At 54.2% G+C, this 24,016-nt stretch overlaps 1 protein-coding gene across 1 annotated transcript in view; it reads right to left on the bottom strand.

Moving 5' to 3' along the window:
• The window catches only part of MPPED1 (metallophosphoesterase domain containing 1), a 63,222-nt gene extending 41,109 nt beyond the window's left edge, over positions 1–22,113 (bottom strand). The window contains exons 1-2 of the mRNA XM_068561260.1: positions 21,890–22,113; positions 12,867–13,048 (exon numbers count right to left, since the gene is read on the bottom strand). Coding sequence (XP_068417361.1) covers positions 12,867–13,048; positions 21,890–22,113 — 406 coding nt within the window. The remainder of the gene's footprint in view (positions 1–12,866; positions 13,049–21,889) is intronic.
• Between the last annotated feature and the right edge of the window lie 1,903 nt (positions 22,114–24,016).

Genomic DNA, 24,016 nt, shown 5'->3' with positions numbered 1-24,016 from the left:
GCTGGGATTTTCTGAATATACAAGGGGAAGTTCCCACATAAAACAGGTCACCTTAGGCATTAAAAAAAATAATTTAAACATTTTAAGAGACCATAGGCCTCGATTCCACTTTTATTTACTGTGCGATCTTGGGCAAGCTCTTTGCCTAAGCTCGGTTCCTTCTCCCGTAGAGACAGTAACAGCAGAGACCTCAAGGGGTTGTCTTGCCCCTACAGTAGCCAATAACCCCCTGTGGCTATTTAATTTCAAACTAATTGCAATGAAATGAAACACATAAGTCAGTTTCTCAGTCACACTAGCCCCATTTCAAGTGCTCAATACCCACAAGAGGCAGGTGGCCGCAGTACTGGACAGCTCAGGTCTAGGGCCTTGCTACTCATCAACTGGGAGCTGGCGAGAAATGCAGATCCTCCAGCCCACCCCAGACCTGCTGAATTGAGATCTGCGCTTTAACAAGATTCCCCCCAACCTCTCCAGGGAAATCCCATGCACCTGAAGTCTGAGAAGGGCTGCCTGGGAGAGAGCAGCTAGGGAGACACCCTATGAGAAGGGGCAGCTCTGTAACAATGACAAGGATGACAGGGCAGTTTCCACACCCTCTCTTAGTGGTGGTCACAGCCTCCAAACCAAACTAGTCACAGAACTTCTGACAAAGGCTGCGCTGAGTCCAGGTGCAGGAGGCAGGCAGGGGAAGGTGGTGTGGACAGGATAATGGAATCCCTCAGACATTTCAGAAGTTTTTGTGCACACGGGGACAGAATATTTCAATTCTGTGCTGGCCAGGATTTTCTGGCTTGTTGACTATTCCTGTTTTGGAATGAAGTCCAACATGAAAATGACATTTTAAAAAACCCACAGGCTGACTTCATATCCAAACACATCTCTCCATGTTTGTAGAAAAAAAAAAAGAAAGAAAGAAAAGAAGCATACCAGCAAGAGAATCTTGCTTCCCCCAACTCGTGAAATGACCAGCCAGCTATTCCTCTTTCACCCAACGATTTCCTCTGATGGTTCCACAGCCTTGCCCCAGCGCTGACGAGTGAAAATGCACTTCGGGGCAAAGAGGAAGGCTCACGGCGGGAAACCCAGCAAAGCCTCAGAGCACAGGTTGTTTTTAGCACTTCATCTCTCACCTGCACAATCACCAGCCTGGGAGGAAGGCGTCATTATCCTCCACTGGACGGATGAGGAACCTGAGATGCAGGGCAGGGGAGTCACCTGCCCGCCATCTCACACCTGGGAGGCAGGTGAGCGTCTAACCTGATCACAGGCTACCACTTCACCCAGTTCTGTCTCCACCATGTCATGGCATTTTCTTGTTTATATTTCTCTTGAGTAGGAGTCTTGGTTGTTTTGCTACCCACTGTATCCTCGGCATCTAGCGGAGTCTAGAACTAGGTATGTGCTCAGTAAATGTGTGTCGAATGAATGAATGAATGAAATGTAATGGCAGCAGGACCTCCAGCCTCAGACCCTTGGTTAGTCTCCCCCTTCGAGATGGAAGGCCTGCACCCCACCCTCCACTCGTCCAAACACTGTCTAAATGCCAAGGACCCTCTCAAGTGCCACTTCCTACGTGAAGCAACCCCACCTACCCTACTTGGTCCCCACGCAGCCTCTGTTTCTCCCACTTGCCCCTCAGGCCCTCCATGGAACTCCAGCCACATGCCTCCTTGCCGGTCTTCAAATGTGCCACCAACGTTCCTGACTAAGAGCTGCTGCCTCTGTCCAGAATGCACCCCCAGACATTTGCATGGCTGGCTCCCTCCATTCCGGTCTCTGCTCAAATGTCACCTCATCAGAGGGTGATGTCATGCCCTGTCCTCTTATCCCTGATCCCCCAACATATCAAAGCTCTGTTTATCCATGGCCTGTCTTCGTGTGTTCACTGCTACATCCTCAGTGCCCAGAATCAGGCCCTGCACGTAAAAAGGGCTCAGCAAGGGCTTCCCTGGTGGCGCAGTGGTTGAGAATCTGCCTGCCAATGCAGGGGACACGGGTTCGAGCCCTGGTCTGGGAAGATCCCACATGCCGCGGAGCAACTAGGCCCGTGAGCCACAACTGCTGAGCCTGCGCGTCTGGAGCCTGTGCTCCGCAACAAGAGAGGCCGCGATAGTGAGAGGCCCGCGCACCGTGATGAAGAGTGGCCCCCACTTGCCGCAACTAGAGAAAGCCCTCGCACAGAAACGAAGACCCAACACAGCCAATAAATAAATAAATAAATAAATAAATAAAATTAAAAAAAAAAAAAAGGGCTCAGCAAACACCCATTGAGTAAAGAATCAGGTGCAAATGGGAAAACGCACAATAATGATGATGAGTACTATGGGATAGGGTTAAAACAAGTGAGAAGGGAGACACCAGACAGCAAAGATACATAAGATGGTGGGAGGCGGGGCGGGGTGGGTGCATTCCAGGGACCTTCGGGCAAGAGTGGCAGTGTTGATTAATTTTAGGCTAAGTTGGATATGCATATTAAAATATTATGAGTAACCACTAAACAAATCGAAAAAGAATGTAGAATTTCCAAACCAGTAGAGGGGAAAAAAAAGAAACTTCAATCAATCCAAAAGAAAGCAGAGGAGGGAGACAGAAAGCACAAAATGAATGACAGAGATGTTTTATATACTGGGAAAGACTAAACAAATATTCATTGTTATTACTCAAGTACAAACATCTTTACCAAGGTCCTCCTACACAGAAACGACCAGGGCACAGGTCTGATCCTCAAGGGACTCACAGCTGAGTGAAATGGACATCAAACATGCACAGGGGATGGACCATTCAGAGGGGCTGGCACATTTCCTACTCCCGTAATCACAGCCAAATGCATCTACCCTTTTCACCTTGGCCCCCAGGAAGCTCAGGCTCCAATTTCCAGCCCACAGAGTCCACATGAGCCCTTGTGGGCGCTCCTTCTGAGCTGCTCTGATTTCTTTTTCTTAACACTGGCTTTTAAGTTATCATCAACCCTCTACCATTTTACTATTCTTATTGTTTTTATAAACCGTCTCAAATCCTTTGACACAAGGTGGGGTATAAATAAGCAAGCAAAAAGTCCAAACGAACAACAAAACACACAAAATAAAACTAAGGAAGAACTCTCAAAGAGCCCAGATCTTTCAGAGAAATGCATTTCTACCTTATTTAAACATTAAAAAAAATTTTTTTTAACTTAAGGCAGAGATTTTTAGGATGATGGTCTTAAAAAAAAAAAAACCACCGCAAAACATGTTTGAAATACGTACACACACACACACACACAACAGGGGGCTCATTTCATTTCCAAAGCCATTCTGTTGTAAATAGATAATTAGCACTTAAGCACACCTTTGGGGGGGGGGGTTTATATATTAACATGAAAATACTGTAATTATGGCTGGCCAAAATCGCTTGACTACCACTTAGAATTCTAGATTTTTCATCTTTATTAGAAGGTAACTTTCTCTCTTTTAGCCCCTGAAACACAGCTTGGCTTTGTGAGACATTTTTTTTGGTGAAGAATAGAGCAAGTTACTTTTCTGAATGAATACCGAACGTCCACTGCACTCTTCCTCTAGTTTTTTATCTGAGCATTGGTCTCCCTCTCTCAGGGCGACAACCTGTTTATCAGTCAGCTTGGCTGCTGTGACTACACAGAACCAAAATTCCTCAACACCGACCTGCTTCTGAGCAGACAGAGCCAGAAATGACATGAACCCAGAGTCAAAAAATTTTTTTTGTTTTAAACATTCAATCTCGAGTCTTTGCAGGAAGAGCAACCTGCTTCTGAAAATGTCTGGATCAGGACATTGTATCCAACTAATGAGCAAAGGAGCCAGAATCCATTTTAAGTCTACTGTACACATCCAGTGATGATTATTATGAGCTCTTTAAAAAATGAAGTTGGTTGGATATTTTGGTTGGCGTGACCACAGCACAGGGTTTTTCTTTTCCTTTTTCGCTCACTTAACAAATACTTGGCGATAAACACTCGCCCACGTTGTGCCAAGCCTGCCGGGCTCTGTGGATACCTGTTAACGACCCCCATCACTCTCCATCCCATCTCTCCCGGCAACAGCAACTCCTGTTGATCTCACCGCCACACTGTAGCTGAACTCCCACACTGCTGTCTGTCCCCTTGGCCACCTCCAGGTCCACTCCCAGCCCTCCTGCCTCTCCTGGAGTCCCAGTGTCCTCCCCTGTCTGCTACGGTCATGCACCACCCAGCAGCCAAAGGGGACTTTCAAAACACTGAGTCACACCATGTCCCTCCCCCGCTCTGTGGCCACTTTAACACTCAGAATAAAATCCACATCGTCACCCCGCTGGTCAGCAGACTGGGGCCTCCTTCCCTGGCCTCTGCCATCACTGGGCTCAGCCCTGCAGGCCTCGGGCTGCACACCAAACAACTCAGGGCAGGGCCCTCTTCAGCTCAGGACGCTCTCGGAGAGGCCGTCCTAGATCACCTATGTCAAGAAACCTCCCACCCCCGTCACTATCACCTCGCCCTGATCACTGATCTGATTCATCCATCCAATCACCTAAATGATCTTGTCCGTTTACAGTAAGTCCCCTGCTACAAACCTTTAAGCTGTGAACTCTCAAAGATGCGAACGTGTAGAGTACAGTAGTATAGTATTTTTATTTCAAGCCCAGGACGTCCGGAGGCAAGCGTAAAAGCAGTGGTGATGTAGTACTATACAGCCGATTGTGTTACTTGGGTACCTAGGCTAACTTTGTTGGACTTACAGACAAATTGGACTTAGGAACGCGCTCTCGGAATGGAACTCGTTCTTATGTAGGGGACTTACTGTACTTTGCTTATCGCCTTACCCTGTATTCGTCCTCGGGCCCTCCTGGCAGGGGCTACGTTGGTCATCACCAAATCCCCAACACCAAGACAGGGAACACAGTAGGCCCTCCGCCCAAGACATGGGATGACTGGGATGTGTGTGGACCCCTCCCCTGTTCTCCCGCGGTCATAGGCCAGTGGGAGAGACAGACACTCAGTTCACCCACAGCGGGGCTCTGAGGTCAGCAGGAGTGTGGATCAGGAGGGGAGCCGGGCAGGAGCTCCAGGAGGGGGCTTAGTTAACACATGGTCTAAACGTCACATTCTATGGATGCAGACATGGACACTCAGAGGGAGAAGCGAGGCCACCTGGCCAATGAAGGGCAGAGTCAGAAGTGGGCCCCAGGAACCCCTGACTTCAGCGCTCCATCCCCAGCTCTGCCGGAGAGGCTGTGAGTCCTGACCTCGGTCAACGTGAGGCCTGTCAGACTGGACCTGCCGGCCAGCCGAGCTGCCCACACCCTAGGGACTTCAGCCAGTCCCAGGAAGCCCATCCCTCCCCCACCACCCTGGCCACGTGGGGCAGGACAGCGGGATGGCTCTGCCCAAGGAAACCCAGAAGGTGTCCGGCTCCAAACCTGGGGTGTGCACGGCCCGGGCGGGGTCACCCAGGTCCTGTCTCTCAGGCCTGATACGCTAGATGCCCACTGCGGAACTTCCACGGCCCGCGGCAGGTACTGGGCATTGAGAGACGCAAGTGAACACACACAGGTAAGAGACTCTGGGAAGAAGGTGTCCCACTGTGGGGAGGCTGGAAGGATGGAGGTAAAAACAATTTGTCTCAGGAATAAGACAAAAACAGCGACTTGTACAAGCTGCCAGGGACAGAGCTGTGGGGAGTGGCGAGCCAGAACACAGCCTTCCCGAAGGCTGGCCTCGCCCCAGAGGAGGGGGAAGGGAGAGAAGAAAAGGGCCGAACCTGGGCAGTGGGTGAGGAGGTCATCAACCTCTAGCTGCATCCGAAACAATTGTTTCCCACAAAGAATAACAATTCTGTGCCAGGATCCCTGGGGATCCTGGGGAGCATGGACATCCTCAGCTCCACCTGCAGCTCCTGCCACGGGCTCCTGAGTCCAATGGCAAAGAGGCAAAAGGACGGCGTGGAGCCCATCTCTGCACCAACCCCCCTATGGCCCTCGGGCCCTCAACGCAGTGGCAAATGAGGCAAAAAACAAAGAAATCACCTCGGAATGATTTCTCCGTTTCCCTTTCTCTCCCTTCCTCCCTCACAGATTTTAATTAAGGGTTTACTTGCAAAAGACCTACCTCTATTTAACTAAATCCTTGGACCCCTTTTATATTGTCTTATATATCGTTTTATGCTAGGGTGCCACTAAAAAGTTAATTATACCTTCTAAACTCTCCATTAACAGTCCCTCAACTTCCTCCCCTGCCTGATGCCACTAAGGGTAATGCCACTTAATTAACCAGCTGCTTGTGGTTAACCAGACCTCTCCACGCTCTATTCAACAGACACCCGCGAGCACCCCCGGGGGCCAGGCTGGGCTGGGTCCTGAGGACCTGCACTGACTAGGCGCTGTCTCAACCCTCGAGGGGCTCACAGGATCCTGCAGGAGGAAGGGGAGGCTGGCAGGACGGCCCACTTTGGGACCCCAAAGCAGCTCGGCAGGTGACGGAAGTGAGTGAAGAAGACACGGGCAGGACAGACAACAGCAGGGCGAAAATAACAATAGGTGGCCCTGATGGCCTCAGAGGGAAGGGAGCGAGGGTACCGGAGCTGTGGTTGGGAGGGCCTCAGTGGACGCCTACGCCTTACTACATAGCCTCTGGGGATGGGGCTGAGGTTTGGGAGTTCAGTTTGGGACCTAAAACCGAGTCTGAAATCCTGGTGGACAGCCAGGGGGAGGTGTCTTCTCAGAAGACTGATTAATATACCGGGCTGGATCTCAAAGAGGGATCAGGTCTGGGAGGAGATGGAAGCGTCTGCGAGTCTGGGCAGGAGCAAGAGCCGGGGGGTATGACTATCATCTGGAAAGAAGGGGTCGAGAGGCCCACGGTTGGTCCTGGGAGGAGCCACCTTCAGTGAGAAGGAGGAGAACCAGGAACAAAAGGAGGAGATGGAGAAGCAGGGAGCCCAGAGAGGGAGGTGTGGAAGCTGGGGAAGGAGAACCCACGCTGGACGGGGTGGCACCAGTCAGGTGGGGAGGCGGAGAGGAGGGGTGATCACCCAGCTGTGGCCTCTGGGCAGTCACTCTGAGGCCAGTGCCGGGGTCTGAGGCTGCAGGAGCCGGGGTGGGAATGAGGGATGCGGAGGCTGCAGGCTTCTCCCGGCAGGGGCGTGGGGAGGCCAGCCTGGCCCCTGACAGTCGCAGAGAGCAGGCTTTCCGGCATCTTGTGAATCCCGTCTCGTGAACTGACAGCTCTTGGGGGCACGGCTGTCACTCAGAGCCAGAGGCAGAATTTGGCCTGGTGTTCTTCCCTTGGGGAAGATGCAGGCGTGTCGCGGCCTCAGGGTCAGGCGCTGCCCCTGCAGACGGCATCCTGGGAGGCGGGTGCTCCTGGGCGCTCGGCCTCTGTCCCTGCCCTCAGCACCCCCCGCTTCCAGTGGGGACCCCAGGCTCACCTGCTGGCCTCAGCTCCTAGGCTCATCCTGGAGACCCCCGCTCAGCCTCTGCCCTTTCGCAGACCCTCCCGGAGTCCCGTATTGTGACAGCCGTGCCCACACTCTTCTGCCTCACAGCCCTGCCTTCCTCGAAGCCCCATTTACTGCCGTCCCACCCAACAGCCACCAGCCCTGCTGGGACGCAGGGACCAGCTCACAGTGCATCCATCCCGAGTCTACGTCTCTGTCCAGGGCTTCCCCCGGCTGAGGCACCGGCTGGCGCGAGGGATGAGGCTCGCCCTGCCCTCCAGGGGCTGACAGTCTCGGTGGGGGGCGGGGGCAGGGCGGACGGGAGGCATGAGGACACAGACAATTCCCTCCACAAGGTGGGGGCCACCACCAAGGCCTGAACAGGGAGCCCTGGGTGAACAGGGAGGAGGGACCAATGCCGCCCAGTGGGGCAGGGGGAAGCTTCACGAGAGCGACATTTAGGGGCGGGTAGGATGCTGTCGGGTGGATGAGAAAGAGCCTTCCCAGCTGGGGGACGAGCATGAGCCAGGGCCCAGGGTGGGGAACTGGAGTCTGCCAGTGTGGCTGGAAGAAAATGGCTCGGCCGACCTTGAGGCTCGTTGATTTCCCTGTGTTTGTGGGGGACTCAGCTCAGGGAGAGGCAGGCTTTTTACAACAGCTGCTACTTCCGGAGGGCTTCTCCTTGTGCTAAGCACTGTATGGGAACATGATTCTTCAATCCTCCCCAACCCCATGGGGTAGGTAAATAATTCTTCCCATTTTACAGATGAGGCACAGAGAGGTTGAGTGGCTAAGCTAAGGTCACACAGCAAATAAGAGGCTGAAGCAGGGGTGAAGACAGGTCTGCCTGACTTCTAGGAGGGAGCTCTTAACCTTCATGCCGTCCTACCTCCCTGCACAGACACGACTTACTGGGCCAACCAGTCTGTGGGCTCCACGCTGCCGCTCCATCATCATGCAGTTACTGCGGGGGAGCAAGTAGCTTCCAGCACATTCTTTTCCATTTTCAGCCAATGTTGCTCTTCTTTTCACTCTTTATAGCCAGAAAGCCCGTCCTTAGCAATTTTTTAGCTGCTTACGGGGACATTTACAAATCAAGCTGGTGTTTCTATTTCATGAATGTATTTGGGATATTAACGGCCGAAGGGAAAAAGGGTCTGCTCAGACGGGCCCTGTCATCCCCAACCCAGCGCCCCCCAAAGAACACAGACCCAGACAGAAGCCTGCAAGTGGGCAAAACGTGGACACCACGCACAGCCAAGCCAAGAGCAACGCACCGACAGCAAATTCGAGTGGGGTAAGTTTAGCCACACCTCTCCCCAGTTAGGTGCCTAATCTTCTCTTACAAGGAGGGCCTTTATTAACTTTTTAAATCTTCTCCTGTCTGTCTGGAGGTGCCCTCTGGAATATGCTTTTAGATGCTTTTCATGAGATCAACGAACAGGGAAGAAGCTGGTTATGAATTTCAACTCTGTAACTTTCTCACTCGGGCAGAGGAGGGGCTGGGCCAGCGGGCCTGAGAGGTGGATGGGGCCCCGCTGGCCTAGGGAAGGGGCCCCAGGGGAGAGCTTCTGAGTGTCTGGATGACACCAGCACTGACCTGAGCCCAGCGCGGCCCCTATCCCCATCCTGGGACACACTGTGCACCAGACACCAGAGAGGCCAGCATTTCTTTAAAAACAGTGAGACTTTAGTGTTGCCTTTTTAAAGCTACGAGAATAATACATGCTCCCTATAGAAAATCAGAGGGAAAAAAGAAAGAGAGAGAACCATAAAGAAGAAAATAAAAATCCCTCATGATCCCATCTCCCAGACATCACTCCTGGAACATTCCAGAGAATTTGCCCTCACTGGCCTTGCTGTCCCTGCAATCCAGGCCTTTTTAAAGGTCACTCCCATACACATACCTTCCCAAAGACCCCATGGCACTTAGAATCAACCCCAAACTCCTGCCGCTGGCCCACAGGGCGTATCTGAACCAACCGGTGACAAACCCTCCACACTGCACATCTGCCTGCCTGCCCTCAGGGCCTCTGCAGCCGCTGTGCCCCTGCCTGGAATGTCCCTCCTGCATCACCTCACTCTCACCTCCACGCCTCACCCAAAGCCACCTCTTCAGGGAGGCCTTCCATGGCGCCTCAAGGGGCTCTCAGTCACCATCACGCCCCCTGGGCCAGCGCTCTGCCGACCTTATCACGTGAACGGTTCACTTACTGCTTCTGGTGTATCCACCCATCCACCGTGTCCCCATCACCAGACGCAGCGCCCTGTCCTGACTCCCCACCATCACCCACTGCGTGGGACACGCTTGCACAGAGCTCTCAGTGAGGTGTACTGAATGGACGAATGAATACCCCTGCGGTCTTTGCTGAGTGTGTGTGTGTGTGTGTGTGTGTGTGTGTGTGTGTGTGTGTGTCTGCAAGAACCGCCCACACAGCTGAGATCGTAGGTCAACTCCACACACTTTTACACACAAATCATCTACCGCTTCTCCCTGCAACTCAGCGTGAAGGCTCAGGTCAAATCCCCCCACTGACTACTGTGGGACCAGCCCATGTCCCCTACCTCTACCCCAAGGGGGCCCTGATCTGCAAACGCCAGCTGCTGGGGGCAGTAATAACATCTACACAGCCCTTTACAGTTCACACACTTGAACATTTCCTCCAGCCCAGTAGAGTCTCAAAACCACCTGCCTCCAAAGAGGCAGGCAGGTCAAGGGGAGCCTGACCACCCCCAGTTAAAACGAGGCCAGGGAGGCTCAGAGAGGTCACATGACTGCTGCAATCACCTGGGAGAAAACTGACCCTGGACGTCTGGCCCCAAAAGGCACAGTCCACACCTTAACTTCGAATCAGTGAGCTTTCACCATAAAAACAAGAGAGGTGATACAGAGGAGAGGACGAGAGCTTGGCTCTGGAGTCCAACTGTCTGGGTTTAAATCCCAGCTCTGCCACTTACTAGCTGTGTGACCTTGGGCAAGTTCCTTCACTCCTCTGGGCCTCGGTTTCTCCTCTGTCAAGTGGGGATGACAATAGCTCCTGCCTCGTTCCCTCATCAAGAGAAGCAAATGATTTAACAATATACATAAAGGGCACATGCTAACACTCAATAAACACGGAGCCCTTTATAACACCACCCTGAGCCCATCTCTGCCACATCACCACACCCCTGGCACGTGAACCGCCAGCCCACAGAGGTGAGTCACCTTGCGCAGCGGGCCAGTTCCCAAAAAGCCAGCTGCGGACGGACCGCTATAAACCCACCCCTACTGATGCCCTAACTCACGAGCAAATTCCTCCAGCTCTGTCACTCTTCAGTCTGAAGCCCCGCCCAGCCCACTTGAGTGACAAACACTGACATCTGCAAACACTTCAAGGCTGCCAAGGGGAGAGGTCCCTTTTGTAAAAGGGAGACCCCTCTGTAAGTTCACCCTTCCCACCCATGATGATCTAGGCAAATAAATCAATCCCATGCCAAGTGCAGACTATGAAGAAAGCCTCCTAAATTCCCCCAGCACATAGTTCTGACTTCTGTTAAGAGGCGAGTAAAGAGATTCTCCTAAAATGGCCATCTCACCGTGCTGGCCCTCCCAGGCGCCTGCTTTCCCCTTATCTGCAGAGTCTCAGGGAGTCCCCACCCCTCTTTCCAGGCTCATCACCCTCACGCCCTCCAAACTTCCTCCCTCCAGTCACAACACGTCATGCCACCTCTCAAGTGTCCCCCCGCAGGCTTTGGCCTCAGCTGTCCCCTCAGCCTGCAGCCGCTCTGTTCCCAGCACAATGGCCCAGCTCCCCAGGCCGGGCCCAGCCCAATGGCAGCTTGTCCCAGAAGCCGCCCCTGCCTGGGAGGAGGCCACGATCAGCCTCTGCGCTGAGATCCCAGAGCCCTTGGCCACCACCCCCCTGGCACATGCAACTGTTGGGTTCATTTACTCACTCAGCTTGGAGAGGAGCAGGTCTGGGCCGGGGGTACATCGGAAATAGTCCCTCACTTCGGGAACCTCAGTGCAGGGGAGCCGACATCGTCTTCTGTCAGATAGGGGTCTAAACAGCACCCACCCCAAATGGCCGTTCCTCAAATTCAGCCTGGCAGTGGTGGTAAGGAGCCTGGCACACAAGCAGGTGCCCAGCCACCAGCGACTCCTGTTCTCTGCCTGGGACACGGACTCGGCTCAGCCTCACATCTTTTGAGACCCACAGCAGGGGGACAAGAAACCAGCCTCAGTGAGGGTCCCCTCCTAGGAAGCAGCATGGGGCGTGGGGAGAAGCCCAGGGCAGACTCACCGACAGGAGCCCCTCCCATCCCAGCCTTCACATGGCTCAGCCCAAACAGGGCCCTTGATGAGAACTTCCCATTTGAATAATCAATATTTAAAGCTCCAAGCCTGCCAAGGGGAGTGCAAGGCCTTGCCTGTAAATATTTGTCTCGACTGGTGAAGCCAGCCTCTCCCGCTGCAGCCACCCGCCTCGCTCCTGGCCCTCCGCTCCTGGCCCTCCACTCCTGGCCCTCTGCTTGCACAGCCCCCAGCCAACCGCACAGCGGGACGCCCCTGGGGAGGCAGGGGACCGTCTGGCGGCCACGAGGGGCTGCACGGCGAGGTGGGCCCGCCCCGTACCCAGGCCTCTGTGACAGCAGGCCAGTACACCGGGCAGCCCAGGGGCCATCCACCTGTCCCCTCGGGCCATGGCAGAGAGATTCGCTGTGAGGTTTCTCTGGATTCCAAGCAAACAGCTTTTCCCAGGGGGGCACCCCAGATTTATGTCTTTCTTATTTTGGAAGAAAGCAAAGCCAAAGACAAAACCCTAGGGGCGTGCTTGCAAATCATGGCCCACCATCTCCTATGGCGTGGGACGGCACTCCGCTGCCTGTACCAATGGCTGCCCACGGAGGAGCCCACACCCGGCCCCCTGGGCTCCTGCTCGGGCCCACGGAGGCCTGGAGGGTCCCCTCACTGGAGAAGCCGTCAATGACGGTGGGTGGCTGAGCCGGTACCTACCAGCTGAGTGCCTGCCCTGCCATCACTGTTCCCAGAGCGTCATTCATTCATTCGCCCATTCAGCCACCTATTCGCTCATCAATTATTTACTCAGCACCTACCTGTACCATCAATTATTTACTCAGGCACTGGGGGCTGGACACACAAGTGGATAAAAACAAACCTGGGCAAAATCCCTTTGGGAGGAAGTCTCCCAGGCCAAAAGAAATCCCACAAACAAATGGAAAATCACAGCAGAGACAAGTGCTGGGGCAGGAGACCTCCTAGGTGTCACGGGAGAGTGAGAGGGGTGTGGCCTGGTCTCGGAGGTCAGGGGGCTTCCCAGGGGAGGTGGACAGGTGACAAAGTCCAGGGAGGGGCCGGGCAGAGCAGGGAGGAAGGACGGTGGGCAGGGGGCCGCCCGAGTCTGGTTGTTCACAGGCACCACCCCTTCTGGCACCTACCCAGCCACTCGTTGAATTTCTTCACCTCGCTCGGGAGCCCCAGCTCAGTGAAGTCCCCGGCATGGATCAGCACGTCGCCGTAGGGCATCTGGATGGGGTCCGTCCTCGAGTGGGTGTCAGACACGCAGACAAAGCGGGTGTATCCGGGCGGCTTGGGGGCGTCGTGAGGCACCGGGTCCACCCTGAGGGGAGAGAAGATCGTGGGGTCACGGGGACACGGCGCTGGGAGCCTGCAGCTCATGTCGCATCAGCTCAGATCACAGCCAGATCAGATCACCTGTGGTCCAGATCACATCCGCCTGCCCACCTGCGTCCGAATCGTGACCCTCCTGCTCACCAGCCGGGCAAAACATCTCCCCCCGAGCCTCAGCTTCCCCTCCATAACCTGGGAAGCCCCGAGGGTTGTTGCGAGGCAATGAGTGGGAAGGGCTGACAGGTAGAGCCTGGCACCTGTACCTGCGTGCACCTGTATGGCGACGACAGCTAACCCGCTGCTTGACAAGTAGTACCTCTCAACCTTAATTTTTTTTTCATTATCAGCCCTTCAGGGGCCTTTTTAGATGTTTTTTCTACTCACCCCTCTCTCATAAAATTCTAACATCACAGATACGCTGTATATCTGTTCATTTACTGTGTGTGTATCTGTGCCTTAGAATCAGAGTAAGATTTTTTTCACCCCCCCCAAAACCAGTTTTCACTCCCTTGGGGGGGCGATCAGCCCCACCAAGGATGCATGGACTGAGGTCCACCATCCAACTGGAAGAGCCGACCCTCCGGCACTGTGCAGAGAAAGCACAAGTAGCATCCAGGGAGAGCCACGAGCGAAGGGGGGAGTTTCGTGGGAACTTGTGAAACAAAGCACTAAAGACAGGCAGCAATTCTCCAAAACTATGAGATGGTCCGATCGGGTTTAATACAAGGGCTTTCCAAGGTCCTGTAGGAAAACAGTTCTGGAATCAGAAGACCAGGCTTCAGATCCCAGATCTGCTGCCCGTCACTAATGTGTAACCTTAGGAAAACGTTTGGCCTTGGTTTGCTCGTCTGTAAAATGGAGCTACCTCATTAGGCGACAATGTTCAGAAAATTAAAAAGCTGCACAACTGTAAGTTCTTGGTCCCTGGGAGCCCCTGGGAGCCCTCTCGTCTTACAGATGAGGAACTGAGCAGGTGGCCCCCCCAGTTCAGGGCTCTCCCCGAGAGCCACACTCTCCCTCCTCAGCTGACTGGTTTTGCCAGGCTCAAAACTCTGAAAAACAACGCAATGACATTTCAACGAGCTGCTCTCTCCAAATGAGTATGCCACTCAAGGAGTTGTGTTTAAATCTAATTATGCGCCAAACCGAAAGCGGTACCATATCAGTTACATAAATACTTTTAAAGACATCTTTCTAATTATCCTTTTTTTTTTTCAGACAAAATACATCGATGAAATGTAATTAACACCTTACGAGAGACGTGGGTTCAGCATGCTAATGTGCAGGGAGCATTAGCACGCCCCACCCGCCGCAGCTACGGCGTCACATCGGCCCCTCCACGTCACCAGGCCGCGGCGGGAGGGGTTCGCGGGGCACCTTTCTGGGGGTGGTTAAGTCAAGTTAGAATCCCAGCAGGTCAGAGTTGGACCCGAGGGGAGAGAAGAGGAAAAATCCCTGAGTCTGCTGATGGCAACAGGAGGGTTCTGGAACCCTTCTCCGTCCTTCTCATTCCTTCATTCATTCCCTCATTCATTCAACACAACACATCCTGAATGCCTACTGGGTACCAGCCCTGAGCTCAAAGCTGGGGAACTGAATGAACCAGGCCTGATCCCAGTCTGATGGTGGAGACAGACTTGGCCAGGAAGCGACAATGAAGTCACAAGATTTGATGGGGCAGCAGAGGGGCTGGGGGCCAGAGAAGGCCCTAACCTGGCCTGGGGCCCCCTGAACTTTCCAGGAGGAGGTGATGCCTGAGCTGGTCTGGAAGCTCAAATCTCCTTGCCAGTAATTCCTGCCACTCCTCTGTCCTCTGGGTCCCTCCCCCCACCCCATGTGACAGTCTTGCAGGGAGCGAGCCTGTGAATCCACCTGTCCGCCCCTAACACAGCTGATTGGACCAAGGCAGCCAATCGCTACTGGGCTACTGGCCTGGCAAGGAACATGAGTGAGCCAATCAAATTCATTCATTCATTCTTTCTTTCTTTCTTTCTTTCTTTCTTTCTTTCTTTCTTTCTTTCTTTCATTCCCCCTCACATACACTGAGGTTGTGAGGACACCACAAGCAAACAGAGAACAAGTCAAAGGGACAAAGAAAGGAGACACAGGGAGGGAGATGTCACCCCCTGTGAGTCCCTCGTGGAGGAGCCCTGAGCAGGTCGCAGTTCCCGCCATCAGCCAGCCAAGAGCACGCGAGTTCCACGGGCGCTAGTCAGGCTGGGCCTCCTGCTGGAGCCCAAGCTCTGTAATTAACTCTGCTCTTACTTCCCTCCGCCCCGAGGCTTCTGAGCTCAGTGAGAATGCAAACTTAATAATCCCCAGAGAAAAAAAAATAGACTCTTATTTCTCCGCACTGTCCTGCGGCTATTTGGATTGTAACAAATGCTCAACCTTGAAATAATAACAACAGTAATGATATTGATGATTTCCACGGGTTGAGAGCTCATTATGTGCTAAGCGCTTTACATGCATCTGCTCTCTTCACCCTCACAGTGACTGTCTGAGCAGGGCACTATGGGTATGCCCATTCTATAGATGAGGAAACTGAGGATGAGAAAAGGCTAACTTGCCCAGGATCTCAGCTATGGAAGCTGGTGGAGCTGGAATTTGAAGCTGGTTTTTGGTTCCAGAACTCACATCAAGCTGGACTATTTCCAGGCCTTACTTCATTTCATTCAGTCAATCTATGGACAAATGCTTCTTGAGTGCCCCCTAAATACCAAACACCTGCTAGGCACAGGACAGGACATCCACAGAGACCACCTCGTGCAGCTCCCAGAAACCCTGCCTGTGTTTAGAAGTGAGGAAAAGAGCAAGAAGAATGAAGATACGGAGAAAGAGAAAGAGAGCACACAAAGGGTGGGAGGACTCGGCAGCATCATTTGACCCCTAGATCCAGCTGTGCCTGAAGCTGGTCCAAACCTGGATTTCCTAGCTAATTATGTGAGCCAGTAAACTCTCTTTTACCCATAAGACAATTTGAATTGGGTTTCTGACACTTGCAATGGCAAAACCCTGGCTAACCCCCTGAGTTCCAGCAGCCCTGTGGAGTAAGTAACTGAGGCCTGGAAAGGTTAGTCCCACATCCAGGGCCCCTGCTAGTACATAAAGAGTAGAATTTGAACCTAGGTCTTCAGAACTGGAATTGGGGCATTTAACCTCACACCTTCTCGCGACTAGAAGAAACAAAGCAAAATGGTTATTTTCCAGAGTCGTTCTTCATGGACCAGAGAGAAGGTATGGAAACAAGTGTTCCTGGTTTTGGGGGGTGTGCCAAACCCGACTTTCCCAAAGCATCTGCCTGCTGAGGTGGCCCCAGTCAAGGCTGTGGCTCTTTCTCTCTCTGAGACCTAAAACCTGTCACCACTCCCTCCAGCCTCACAAGGGATCTTCCCACCGGAATCCTGGCGGCAGGGATGGTGCAGAATAGAGAACTCAGCCTCCGGCGCCTGGACCCAGGCTGGCACCCCGGCTCGGCGACTTCCTCGCCGTGCCCTGGACCCTCCCATTCTCCAGTCCAGCTCTGTAAGGTGGGAACCACCCACTCTCTCGGAGATGTTGTGAGAACTGGAAACCCCAATGAATGCCCCCTGCAGCCCATTTCCTGTGCCCTGGCCCCCTTCTCCGTCTCTCTCTCCCCTAAGCCATTGGCTCCCTGGAAGTGCAGCTCCTGGTACCAAAAACTCATGTGGGCATCAGAAGCAGAGCCCCGTCCCCCCACTATTTCCTGGGGAAACAGGGTGCACTGAAAGCCAGGGGGTGGAGGGCAGAGGACTCGTCCCTTCAGTGAAGTTCCAAAACCATGTCCAGCCACGTAACTGGACACGAGCCGTGGCGTTCTAGAATGAGAGAGACCTCTGGTCCCCTCCTGTCATCCTACAAGTGGGGAAACGGAGGCCCAGGGGAGGGCAGGGACTGGTTGGCACTGGGCCACACTGCCCAAGGCTCTTTCCACGAAGCACTGGCTCCGAGGTGACCTCCACCCCGAGTCCCTGTGCCTGCCCTTCCTCCCCACATCCTGGCTTTGCTCTTGCTGGTCCTCCAAGCTCCGGGGTTATGCCACCACCCCCAGGAAGCCCTCCTTGACCTCCCACCACACTCTTCCTGGGGCGTGCACCCTGCCTCATCCTCGCTCCCTTTTCTTTCCCTCCTCCTGTCCACTGTGCTAGGCTCGAGGGACAGCCCGTGCTGGTGGAGGGGACAGATGCTTAGAAAACTGTCCCACAAATGAATGCATAAGCACAGGCTGAATGAAGCCTGTGCCACGAAGGGGAGGCTCTGAGTGCTTAGATCTGGGGTTGGGGGGGCAGTTAGGGAGGTCTGGGGAAGGGTCAGGGAAGGTGTCCCCAAGGAAGGGACACCTGGGTGAGATCTGAAGGATGAGTCTATGTTGTCAGGACAAAGAGTAGGGGAGGCAGAGGGAACAATGGAATGTCCCAGAAAACACGTAAAGAACAAATGTGTCTGGATACCAAGGGGGAAGGAGGGGGTGGGAGGAATTGGGAGGTTGGGATTGACACATATACACTATTGATACTATGTATAAAATACACAACTAATGAGAACATACTGTATAGCACAGGGAACTCTACTTAACGCACTGTGGTGACCTAAACGGGAAGGAAATCCAAAAAAGAGGGCATATATGTATATGTATAGCTGATTCATTTTGCTGTACAGTAGAAACTAACACAACATTGTAAAGCCACTATACTCCAATAAAAATTAATTTAAAAAAAAACAAAAACAAAACATGAATGTCCCAGAAACCAGAACTGCACCTGGAACCCTTGGGGAGAGGGTGCAGGATGCGGCTTGAGAACAGACAGAGCCCAGGTCAGGGCCTGCTTCCTGCCACGCCCGCTCGGCCCCTCCCGGGGCCAAGGCTGACCCTCACTGTCTCCTGGAGACCTCTCCGTGCACAGACGGGCTAGGGGCCCCCGGGTCCCTTCGGAAGCCTCGGTCTCACCTAGCGAGGGGGTCGGCACTCCAACCTGGCCCAGAGGCGAGGGCCGGGGACAGGGGGCCAGTCCCAGCCCGGCGCAGAGCAGCGATCCGGCCCTGCTACGTTCTTCAAGGACCCCGCACAGCCTGACACGCTTGGAGGGTCTTTAAATGGGTTAGTCTAGTATCCACCGATGGGACTGCTTTTAAAGGCCAGAGAGGAGTCGCCATGCCTGGCACCAGCCCCCCCCCCCCCCCCCCCGTAAGCTGGATCCCCAGGGTAACCCTGTCCCGCGAACACCGCTCTCACCTTCTCGCTGAGCCACCCAGGACGAAGGGGCCGGTGCCTGGAGGGGCTCCCCCCAGACCACCGCAGGGTTTCTCGGCCCCCAGGGTTAAGGGGTCTTCCGTCTCAGGGCCCAAAACCCAGAGGCCCAGATCCAGACATTCACTCCTCAGGCAAAGACAGCCTCGTTACCGCCAGGGTCTCTGGGGGCAACTGCATAAATCACAGGGCTCAACCGGAGGCCACGTTTGGACTGTCACTCTTGTTATTAAATGTAAATTGTGGATTTATTAAATAGGGCCCCTCGCTCCCTCACCCCAGAGACAAAGCCCAGGGTGGCGATAAATCACGCGTTGGGAAGTGGCATCCATCCTCCCGCGTCTCCCTCAGTGGAGACTCGCCGTGGAAACCCACGTGCTTCCCTGGTGCGCAGGGTGTGAGTCCAAAGAAGCGGGGTGGGAGGGAGCAGCACCCCGCCGAGTGCCCATGCGGCCCGGCTTCACCCAGCTGGGTACAAAGCTGCATTCCAAAGGGGGGTTGACCCGAGCAGGCAATGAGAGAGCACTGGATGAGGAGTCCAGAACCAGGGCTCACTGCGTGCTCTTCCCAGGACCCGGCCCAAACCCCCAGCCTCCCCAGAGCCCCACTGCCAATAAAGCCCGGAACCCTGGCCTCAGTAGCAGACAGCACAGAGCAGGCCGGGAGGGATGGAGCGGGGCAGGCCGGTGTGAACCTGCTCTGTCCACACCAGCTGAGCGACTGCAAAAAGTCATTAAGCTTTTTCTCCACAGCACTTAGTGCTACCAGGATCCTATGCTATCGCACACTTCATGACTTTTACGACATATCCCGCTGGAGGGTCAGCTCAGCGCGGGCAGGGCTCTGTCCCTGATCGCTGCTGTGTCCCTAGCACCTAGCCCAGCCAGCGAGTACTAACAATACTGGACATTTGCGGCCTGGCCCCCCTCTATGTGGGTTCACCTACCTAATCCTCAGTATTACAAAGAGCAGCATTAGGTAGACGGGGAAACTGAGGCACCAAGAGACACCCAACAAACAAGTGGCAGAGCCAGGATTCAAAGCCAGGCAGGCTAGCCTGAAGCCCATATTCCTAACTAACCAGTGTGCTGGGTAGCTGCTCACAAACACCCTGAGTGGGTGGATAAATGGATGAATGAACAAATAACCCTCAGTTGTTAAATGGGGGGAATCACCCCTCTCTCACCTGGTCATTCACTGCCCTTCCTCAGGACACAGCCTGGCCCATGGGGGCCCGCGTGGCTCCTGCCCAGCGCACCCTCCACCCAGCTGGGCGTTCCTGCACTTCCCAGCCAGCCCCCTGGCTCAGACCCTGAGGCAACTTCTGCCTGGCCTGCTTCCTCCTCCGGGCCCCTCCCAACTTGCTGCCCTCACTCCTCCTCCTCTGGGTCTCAACCTAAAAGTCAGCTCTTCCAGAGGGTCCTTGCTCAGCCCCTTGGCCGCCCTCTCTCCTGACTTCTGTTGCCCTAGCCCTGTTCTGGGACTGGGGGCTGCCCGGCGGGGGTGTTCTACAGGGCAGCTCTGCCTGCTGCTACTCAGCTGTATCTGCGGTGCCCGGGGGCCCCTCCTAATGGGTGTGCAGACAAATGGGCACAGACACATACCCCACCTGCTCTGCCCGAGGGGCCCGGTGCTCTCGCCCGTCCCCAGTGGCGTCCGGGGACCTCAGGCACTGTCACTTCCAGCCCAGGAGGATAAACCCCATCAACAGAAGAGAAAACCCAGCCCTGGGAAGGCCTTCCGCACTGCAGCAGCCCTGCCAGGCCTCAAGGTCCCAGAGACCAAGGAAGAGCGTGCCTGAGACCCAGGGCCTCCCATCCTGCCCAAATCTGCCAATCTGGCTCCAAAATGGGTACTGGAGTTAGTTTCCCAAAGAGAAATCTACCAAAAAATAAAGTAAGCAGCCACTGACAAGGCCAGCCCTGCAGCTCCCACAGAAATGAACGTTTTCCAGAGCAGGTGCTGCAGGGAAGAGGGCGCTCCCAGCGCTGGAACCCACCCCCAGGCCTGGTGCCCACCTGCCTTCCAGAACTCCTTCGCCCGTGAATAATCTCTCTGCACCCATCCTCTACAACAGAAGACCAGTCCCGAGGGAACCACACAGAAACAAGAGGCAGCAACTCCCCACCCCACGTCCAGGCCCGGCTGTGGAACCCCCCTGGCTCCTTCTCTACGTGGGCCGCGTGCTGCGTTCTCCCGTCTCCCCGAAGGGACAGCCGCTAATACCTCACGTGACCACTGCTCCCTAGAGACGGTACTCAAGGTCCTAGAGGAAGCTGGGGTCTGTGTCCTCATGGGGGCATCTGACCCAGCCTGGGGGTCGGGGGGGCCCTGCTCTGAGCCCCAGAGCCCAGGAGCAACCCCAGCACAGCTCTGACCTCCCTGTGCTCTCACTGGGAACTCGTGGGGCTCCCCCCTCGTCAGGGGCTTGTCAGAGACCCAGACCCAGCACAGGGGCACCCCAAAGGGGCTGAGAGAAGTTTCAACAATGGAGCAGACGAATGCCTAAACTCTCAGATGGAGGCACGTACGTACTTACGTCCACAGACATCACAGCAAAAGGATGCTAAGCGTGGAGAATGCCCTGGACCAGAGACGGGTGTCAGTTCTGGTGCCTGCCAGCTGTGTGGGCTCGCATGGGTCACCTGTCTGGGCCTCTGCTTCCTCACCAGGTAAGCCCTGTGGTGCAGGGCCGATGGGAGGGGGCAGCGGGGACAAAGGAGGAGGAGGACACTCTGGTAACACCCAGAGTCGCCCGGGGCGGGGCCAGGAATTCATCCACCTCCACCCTGTGCCACCTGCACCTGTCCCGGCCACTGGGGAAAAATCCAGGGAGCGGGGGAGAGGTTCTACCTGTGCACAGGAGTCCCGAGTCTACGTTCTCGCTGCGGCCCCACTGCTGGGGCACCCCTGGTATTTTCCATCAGCCCCAAAGGGCAGGCAGCAGAATTCCCCAGTCCTTTTGGAAAGCCTCTCTGCTTTTTCAACAGAAGCAAAGGGGGTCTGGGCAAAAGGGAGGGGCAGAGGGAAGAGAGGACAGCCAGGCCAAGCCCAGGGTCCTACCCTGCCATGGGGCCTGCAGCAAGTCCCGTCCCCTCTCTGGGTCTCGTCCTCCCCATCTGTACAACGAGGAACATGAATTAGACCAGGGAGTCAGTAACCCAATACCAAATACCAAGAAGGGGCAGCTGGAACTCAGCCTCCCAGACGTTGCCACGAGGACGTATGGGCCTGGGGTTGCCAGGACTTCGGGTTTCGTACGGCAAAGCCAGAAGTCTGGATTTTTATGTGCAATCACCTCATTTTTCAGTATTTGTAAAACATTCTCCTGGCCAAATGAAACAAGACTCCAGGCCCGAATCGGCCCACAGGCCAGCACGCTGCAAACTTCTCCCACATCCCTCCCAACTCAGAGCCTCGCTGATCTGGGGATTCCAGAACCGCTGCCTGAAACGCTTGGGCCCAGAAGCCAGGAGGCACCCCGAGTCCAGGAGCCCACCCCGGACGGCCCTCACCACCCACACCGCCCACCCAGCAGTCCCATCGGAGGCGCCCACTCACATCTGCACGTGCGGCGGCTGGAAGCGGCCCTGGTTGATGTTGTAGAAGGTGAAGGCCTGGGTGGGGTTGGAGCTGTACTCATCCACCTCCATGATGATTCGGCTGTGCTGGTGCCTCCGAGCGGCCGTCACGTGGGACTGGGAGAAGGCCATGCCCAGGCCGCAGGGCAGGAGGGCCAGGGCCTCTGCCTTCAGGGCGCCGGGCTCCCACCTAGCGCGCCACATGGGCCTCCGCAGGCCGCCCGGGCATCTCCCGCCGCCCGGCCCCGAGCCAGACCTGGGAACAGACTGAGGAGACGGAGGAGAAGCGCGCGACAGTTAATCTGTTTGGGATTTGCTTTATTTAATGTCAGATGAAGATTTAGAAAGAGGGAGAGGGCGGGGGAGAGGCATAAAACAAAAACAACACAGTCGTACAGCTCAAAAACTCATTACAAATCTTTCCAACTCAGCAGTTTGATGAATATACTTTGGTAAAAAGAAAAGGGAAGGGAGGGAGGGGACCAAAAAAAAAAAAAAAAAAACCCACAACGCTATGGACGGATGCATGCATGGTCCAACATGTTTAAATACTTAAGACTTTTTTTTTTTTTTTTGCCTTCAACAAAACCCCCCAGAGCCCACAGCGTGGTGGCCGTGAGATGCGGAAGACAATGGCTGGTATTCTGGAAACAGGTAAGGTAAGTTTTACTTTTCGGAACTGGGGAATAGGAAGGATTCACCTCCAACTCCAGCCCCTCCCCTCAGAACCCCCCCCCCCCCCCGCCCCGCAACACACACTCCCACACGGCCACACCCCTACAAGCCCGAGCAGGTGGGGAAAGCACGGGCACAAATTCCTTCATCAACCACCATTTCGCCTAAAGATATCTTTTTAGCAGCGCCCGGAGAAGGGATTTTCCCAGAAAGACTGCCATACACCAACTCAGCTCAGGGGGTGGCCATGGTCGGGCGTGGGGTGGGAATCTACTTTAAAAAAAAAAGAAAAAAAAAACAACCTTCTCAAATGCCTTATAAGGATCTCAGGAATTCCGATGTTCCCAGTCAAACCTTGAATCCACTCAAATCACAGCTTACAAACGCTATATATATTTTTTTCATTTCTTTCATTGGAAAGTACAGTTTGCATTTGTAGTTACTAGATTTAAAATGTCCCTTTTTGATTCCAACTCAGCTATGTGGAATCCTGGAAACGTAGGTCCTGGATAAGACTGCATCCTACCCTGACACACACACTGGCCATGACGGCCCATGCTTCCTCATTAAGATCATCTTTTTTCTTGTTCTTTTCCATAATTTTTTTTTTAACTAGGTAAATAGGAAATGCCTCAAAGATTTGTTTTGTTTTGGTTTCTGGTCATTCAGACCCTCCGACGATTGTATCTGCACTTCATTTAACCAAGGAGAAAATAACATCATTTAAACTGTTCCTGGACAGTCAGATCCCAGTCACGTTAAACGAAGAAAAATCCCCTTTGCTTTGCACGTGGAAGAAGAATGGACACAGTCAGAAAACAAATTAGATTAGGAAAATGACAAAAATTAGAGACTGGAGAACATTTTAATTAGGTGCAAAGGAGAAATGGATTATTAATTTTTTTAACTCTCAACAATCATGCCCGTACAAGGTGCAATAAATAGCAATTTCCTTCTGCTTTCCCGTCACTATCCTCCCCCCGCAAAAAATGCATCCTGATTCAGAATACATACCCCTCCTCTCCACTTGGGAAGATAAGGAGAAAAAAATCAGCCTTTTCCCTCCAGGACGCACTTGCTCTTGTTCTTTGTCCTGTTCGTTGTTTCTAACGAATCGGCTCCCCCGGCGGATGCAGCGTGGCAGGCCTCCTAGCTGGGTGAGTCAGGGTGTCCAGGCCTCGGGGCCTGTGCCCATCCTGTTTACCCCGGGAGAGGCCTCAAGGCAGCAGACGCCGAGGTCCAGGGCTCCAACAGCCCAGATCTGAACAAGAGTTTGAGGTCCAGCCTGGAGCTGACCTGCTGTGTGACCTTAAGCCAACTTCCTAATCTAAGTCTTAGCTTCGTCTTCTGGGAAGAGGGTTTGATAACAGTAACATCGGCCCCCAGGGCAGCTGTGCAGGTTAAACGAACGGGAATTCTAAGCACAAGGCCT

The sequence above is a fragment of the Eschrichtius robustus genome, chromosome 13 (genome assembly GCF_028021215.1).
Source record: "Eschrichtius robustus isolate mEscRob2 chromosome 13, mEscRob2.pri, whole genome shotgun sequence".
NCBI lineage: Eukaryota > Metazoa > Chordata > Mammalia > Artiodactyla > Eschrichtiidae > Eschrichtius > Eschrichtius robustus.
Note: the sequence above shows the minus strand (reverse complement) of the source record. Positions and strands in the feature narration are given on the sequence as shown.